The sequence below is a fragment of the Grampus griseus genome (genome assembly GCF_964374135.1).
Source record: "Grampus griseus genome assembly, contig: HAP1_SCAFFOLD_505, whole genome shotgun sequence".
Classification (NCBI taxonomy): domain Eukaryota; kingdom Metazoa; phylum Chordata; class Mammalia; order Artiodactyla; family Delphinidae; genus Grampus; species Grampus griseus.
In genome coordinates, this window is record NW_028132952.1 from 108,807 (window position 1) to 114,806 (window position 6,000).

The 6,000-nt window shown below is 36.9% G+C and overlaps 1 protein-coding gene across 2 annotated transcripts in view; it reads left to right on the forward strand.

The window, feature by feature from the left end:
- Positions 1-4,117, forward strand: part of LOC309817819 (centrosomal protein of 78 kDa-like) — a 41,018-nt gene extending 36,901 nt beyond the window's left edge. Inside the window, exons 2-6 of one of the 2 annotated variants that reach the window (XM_082682110.1) lie at positions 388-465; positions 1,700-1,866; positions 2,710-2,881; positions 3,204-3,251; positions 3,784-4,117. In XM_082682110.1, coding sequence (XP_082538236.1) covers positions 388-465; positions 1,700-1,866; positions 2,710-2,881; positions 3,204-3,251; positions 3,784-3,978 — 660 coding nt within the window. In that variant the 3' untranslated portion in view covers positions 3,979-4,117. Of the gene's footprint in view, positions 1-387; positions 466-1,699; positions 1,867-2,709; positions 2,882-3,203; positions 3,252-3,783 lie in introns of those variants that run through there. The other variant, XR_014296264.1, reaches the window with a different exon arrangement.
- The last annotated feature ends 1,883 nt before the right edge of the window (positions 4,118-6,000 follow it).

A 6,000-nucleotide genomic window follows, 5' to 3' on the forward strand; every position in this document is an offset into this window, starting at 1 on the left:
TTGAATCTGCAATTAGGCAATTCAGGTATGTTAAGCATGTTCATTAATAGGACTTCCTACTATAAGGAGACCCACAAATAAAAATAGAATTTTTCTTTCTGGGTCTTAACTTCTTATTTCTGACTTACTATGTTATTTATACGCATATGCCTTTTATGGTGGGCTACCACAAATTTATGTTGGAAAGAGTGGAATTTAAATAAATCTTACCTATGCTAACTTGATAGGTTTTGATAATTCATTTCACTAGCATGGTATGATATTACCAGTAGCAGACTAAAATCTGAGTTCACTTCTGGCTCTGCCTCTAAATCCTGATGAGACCAATAGCTGGAAAGGCTTTGGGATATTATACTATGAATTAGTTATAATATTGACTCTGTTTAGGAAAACCTGGAGGAGTGCCTAAAGCAGTTAAAGGAGGAAAGAGTAATAAGACTGAAGGCTGATAAACGAGTCAGTGAGGTAAACAAGTTTCTTCTTCTGCTTTAGAGAGTGTTTTAGTTTTATTTTGATTTGATTTTAAGCCATATACACATAATTTGTAAGATTTAAAACTGTAATATGTTGCAAATTTGTTGTATCAAGTGGACTTTTGCATTTACTGGTATTTAGTGATCATATGATCTATATTCCAGAAAGCATGTTTTTAAAAATGTGAAAATCTGGTTTTGTGTGTGTGTGTGTGTGTGTGTGTGCGCGTGCGCTTTTATATGACATTAGCTTATTTCCTGTTCATGATTCTTTGATTCAAGAAGGCACTTTTGTGCATATACTGTATATACAGTAATATAAAAGACACGATGAGACTCTCCTGGCAATGAATTAGGAAAGTGAATCATTTAAATAAATTTAAGATATTGGAAAACTTCTAAGAATGCAATGAAAGATAAAAATATATACTATGAGAATTACATTAGGTAATGTGCATGAAAGCAGGGCATAATCTAAAAAGTTCTATCTAAATATAATTTATCACAGCATGAGTGTAGGGAGGAATTTTTGAAAGTGCATCCGTTGGATTGGCGGACACTCATTCAATAAATGTTGAGCCACCTGCTCATGTAAGGCAAAAGGGGCATCATGAACATTAATGGCCTTTCTGAGAAATACTAGAGTTGAGCTTACAGGGGGTTTTAAGTGCATAGATGATGAGCGGAAGGGGAAGAGTGCATGGGGGGAATATTTTCAAGAAGCCAAAGAAAATATTGGTGATTGTACATTTAATAGATTGGGTTGGGTATGATTTAGGACTTTTAAACGTAAGCATTAGATATTTTGCTCACTAAAGTTAATTCTTAACATTCAGCAGAGTTGTAATATGTTTTATTCAAATCAGATTCTATATTTCATTTTCTAATTTAAGAGAAACTTAAAGCAGGTAATTTTCTAATGTGGAATAAGGCTCCATTATGAATTGAACTAGTTAGAAATGTGATCTTTTGTGAAAGATCATTAATAAAACGGTAACTTTGGTTTTTTTATGTACCACCTAAGTGTTATATAGGAAACTTTGTTGGGTGCCTGTGGGTTTTGGTTACTATGTGATATGGTCTCTGTCTTTACTGGTGGAGAGTTAGGTTAATTACAAATTAATTACATTTTGAGTGTTTTAGTTTTGTTCCTTGAAAATAGGGAAGACTACTTTTGATGACAATGAGAAAAAATCATGTCAGACATTTTTAGTCTTCTTTTATAGCTGGAACATGAAAATGCCCACTTAAGAAATATGAATTTCTCTTCGTCTGAAGCCCTTCATGCCCACTCATTGACAAGCATGATCCTGGATGATGCAGGTGTTTTGGGCAGCATTGAGAATTCTTTTCAGAAGTTCCATGCTTTCTTGGATCTCCTTAAAGATGCTGGGTTAGTTCATTTCTCTTCATGGCATTCTTCTCTTTGCGACTGTGATGGTAGTTTGCTGAGGAACTGGAGCAATTTTCATCACTTCCGTGGCCATATTTAGTGTAATTATAGGTAATATAGTTGACTATTTAAAATGAGGAATTAAATTTTTTAAGAAATGCAAATAAGGAAGCCTGCTTTGGTAGAGTGGGGAGCTCATTATAAAAGAGTAACCTGTAGATAGAGTAATTAGTAGGTGTAGTTTTTTGTAAAGACTAAATTGAAGGCAGTTTTCATTGAAAATATTCGGGAATGCATAAGAATTTTCCTATCTTTCACTTATTTTGCTTGTTTGATAAGTGAATTAAGGTTATTTTTGCCTTAGACATAAAAATTATTAATCTGCAGGGGAGATAGGTCAGTAGTTCTCAACTGGGAGCAATTTTGCTGGAAGAGGGAAGTGGAGATTGATAGTTGATGGAGTGGTGTTTTGTCAGTAAATGAATTGGTGTTGGTGTTGGGAAGGAAGGAACAAACACATTCTTGGAAACTGGAGGAAATGTGGTAAAGAAGTGTGGGAATAGAGGTGTGAGAGGTAGTGGACGAGGTGCGTGGTAGATGTGAAGCTGCTAGTCAGACAGTGTTTAAAATGGAGCGGTAATAGGTAAGGAGATGGGATGTGTCCTAGAGGATGAATCTGGAAAGGGCTGAGAATTTGGGGGAGAGAGAGGCTTGTAGTCTGGCGTAGGATGTTGGCTTTTAAGATTTTAGAAGTATTTCATGATTGTAGGTCTGGGGAAATCTAAACTGCTCTTATGTGATTATAATAACCTTTGTCTTTTCTCCTTTCCTCCTCTGGTCCAGGCTTGGGCAGCTGGCCACAATGGCTGGTATAGATCAGTCAGATTTTCATTTACTAGGTCGTCCCCAGATGAATTCTACTGTTAGTAGTCCACGTAAAGAAGAAAAGAAGGCACTTGAAGAAGAAAAATCAGAATCAAAACAGGGTGCCCCAGGACAAATGAAAAATATCCAAGTAAGTGGACAGAACAGCACTTAATGATTCTAAGAGTGATTAGCAAAAAGGAAATGACCAAGTCAGGGAGAAAACAATAATGATCAGTCTCTAATAGTTCACATGCTCAGAACCTATAAGATTCTGGAATCCTTTCCAAATCTGAGATTAGTAAATGTGTGCCCATTTCATGATACTGTATTATTGTAAATAAGGAGACTGGAAGTTCTTTAGAAAATTTATGAGTTAAAGCAAACTATCCTTAATGAAGAAAGAAAACATTAGAGAAAATATTCCAGATTTTAAATTGTATAAATGTCTATTCTATTCATATTTTATCTAGGTTTCTATTTGTATGCAGTCAGCTTACAGTGAAGGAACACTAATGAAGGTACACATACTGATATAATTTTTAAAATAAGTAATCCAGACATAGCTAATAGGTAACATATTACAGTGAATCACCTGGTTATGGGAATGGGAGGGGAAAACCTGTCAGCTTTTCCTCTAGCCTTACTTGGAGCCCCCATCAACCAATCTTAGACTGGTCTTGGGAACTGACAGCTTGAGAACAGAGTTTGGTCACAAACTATATACTGTTTGCATGTGCCTGGAGGATAGGAAAGAAATTAATTATCTTACAGAATAGGGTTTTATTTTTAGTGAGGGAAAGGAAATGGGTAATAACTACCCCAGTCACCAAAGTCTGAAAATGTAGCGGACATAGCCTTGGATATAGCTAGGTTAAGCTGAGAATCACTTGGCAAGATATAATTAGAAAAAAACTGGCTCTGAAATCTTCTGAATATTGACTGTGTTAATAATAAGGTCACAGAGTAACACTGAAGTTTTGAACTCTACTTTTTAATGGTTGGCTTTGTTCATCACTGAATTTTTGTCTTGTCTTTTGTTTTTCCGTCCAGTTTCAGAAAATTACAGGTGATGCTAGGATTCCTTTGCCTCTCGACTCCTTCCATGTCCCAGTGTCTACTCAGGAGGCCTTAGAAACTTCCAAAGACAACCTGGGGGTCCCAGTCACAGAGCAGCGGCAGGAGTCTTTTGAAGAGTTCATTGCTAGAACATGTTCTCCCTTCAGCAGAAATCATTTCTGGAACTGAAAGTCAAAGCAAAGAAGAGGAATTATCTAGAAATAGCAGGTCGTCTTCAGAGAGAATGAGCAAAGCACGTGAATATACCAAAAAATTCTCTGCTAGGAGACAACCTGGGAAGGACCTGCATTCCTGCTCTGACTCACCTGTAAAGCATAAAAGCAAAGGAATTGGGCAAAATAATTCTTTGGTTAATAAACCAATTAAAAGTGAGTCTTCAAAAAAACACATTTCTGTTAAAGAGAGTAGAATAGTGACTGTTTCATCAAAGACAACTAAAAGTAAACTCAATCTACTAGAACATTCTGAAGGTGATACTCCTGGATCTGATTGTGAATTTCAAGAAAGCATCCATACTCTATCACGCCTAACATAGGTCTAAATCATTTAAAATTATGTTTTTGCCTTCAAATTTTAATAAGTTACTTACGTTTTTATTATAGTGTATGGTGGTTTCAGTTACTTGACTGGAAGCCATTAGAGAAAGATTTATCTATACTTTTTTATTATAATGAAAGTTTTGGTGTACTTTTCCTTGTGACACTTTGCACCATTCATTCAGCTAGTGTTTACTGAGGGCATCATATGTACAGTACTTTTCTGGGTGCTATTGCTTTCAGCAGTGAACAAAATAAAGCCTTTACTCTCCTGGAACTAGCACTCTATGTTGGGAGAAAACATAAACAACAAAGCAGGGTGTAAGGGTTAAAAAGATATGGGAATAATAAATGGAATAGTTTTACCATTTGGTTAAACATCAAACTATTATAAATCACATGGCCAGAAGCCATTGAGGTATTTTAATTCACAATAACCAGAGAGCCTCAAACATTTACCAAGGCACTTACCGTTGTTTATGGACTACAGCAACGCTCTGAGGTAGGGAACTGTTACCATCCCCGTTTATAGATGAGGAGTCTGAGGAGACATTATGTGAGTTGCCCAGAATTACACAGCTGTAAGTAAGTGGGAAGCTGCGATGTGACCCGAACCCATGCTCTATTTTTTTTTTAATGTATGGAATTTATTTTAATGTATGGACTTTATTATGTTTCATTTGTTTCTGATTTATGTGAATTTCTTCTTTAAAGATTTTTTCTGATGTCGACCATTTTTAAAGTGTTTATTGCATTTGTTACAGTATTGCTTCTGTTTTATATTTTGGTTTTTTGGCCGCAAGGCATGTGGGATCTTAGCTCCCCCACCAGGGATCGAACCCTCACCCCCTCCATTGGAAGGCGAAGTCTTAACCACTGGACCACCGCGGAAGTCCCCCTTATGTGACTATTTTTATGGCAATTTTTTTAGATTTTATTTTTTTATTGACGTATAGTTGAATTACAGTGTTGTGTTAATTACTGCTGTACAGGAAAGTTACTCAGTTACACATTTATATACATTCTTTTTCATATTCTTTTCTGTTACGGTTTATCACAGGATATATAGTTCGCTGTGCTCTACAGTAGGACCTTTTTGGTTTTTTAAAATACATCCACTTTTTAAAAAATAAATGTATTTATTTTTTAATTTTTGGCTGCGTTGGGCCTTCGTTGCCGCACGCAGGCTTTCTCTAGTTGCGGTGTGCGGGCTTCTCATTGTGGTGGCTTTTCTTGTTGCAGAGCACGGGCTCTAGGTGCATGGTCTTAAGTAGTTGTGGCATCGGGCTTAGTTGCTCTCTGGCATGTGGGATCTTCCCGGATCAGGGCTCGAACCCGTGTCCCCTGCATTGGCAGGCGTATTCTTAAACACTGCGCCACCAGGGAAGTCCCATGTAGGACCTTTTTGTTTATCCATCCTGTATATACACCAATTTGCATCTGCTAATCCCAAACTCCCAATCCAACCCTCTCCCACCCCCTCCCCCTTGGTAACCACCAGTCTATTCTCTATGTCCTTGGTTATGTTTCTGTTTCACAGATAGGCAGAACCCAGGCTCTTAATTACTTTGTTATCCTGTTTCCTTGTTAAGAGAGGAAGGGTTTAAGGAATGCACTGAGAGAGAAGGCAGTGAGCACTAGAACTGCAAAACAG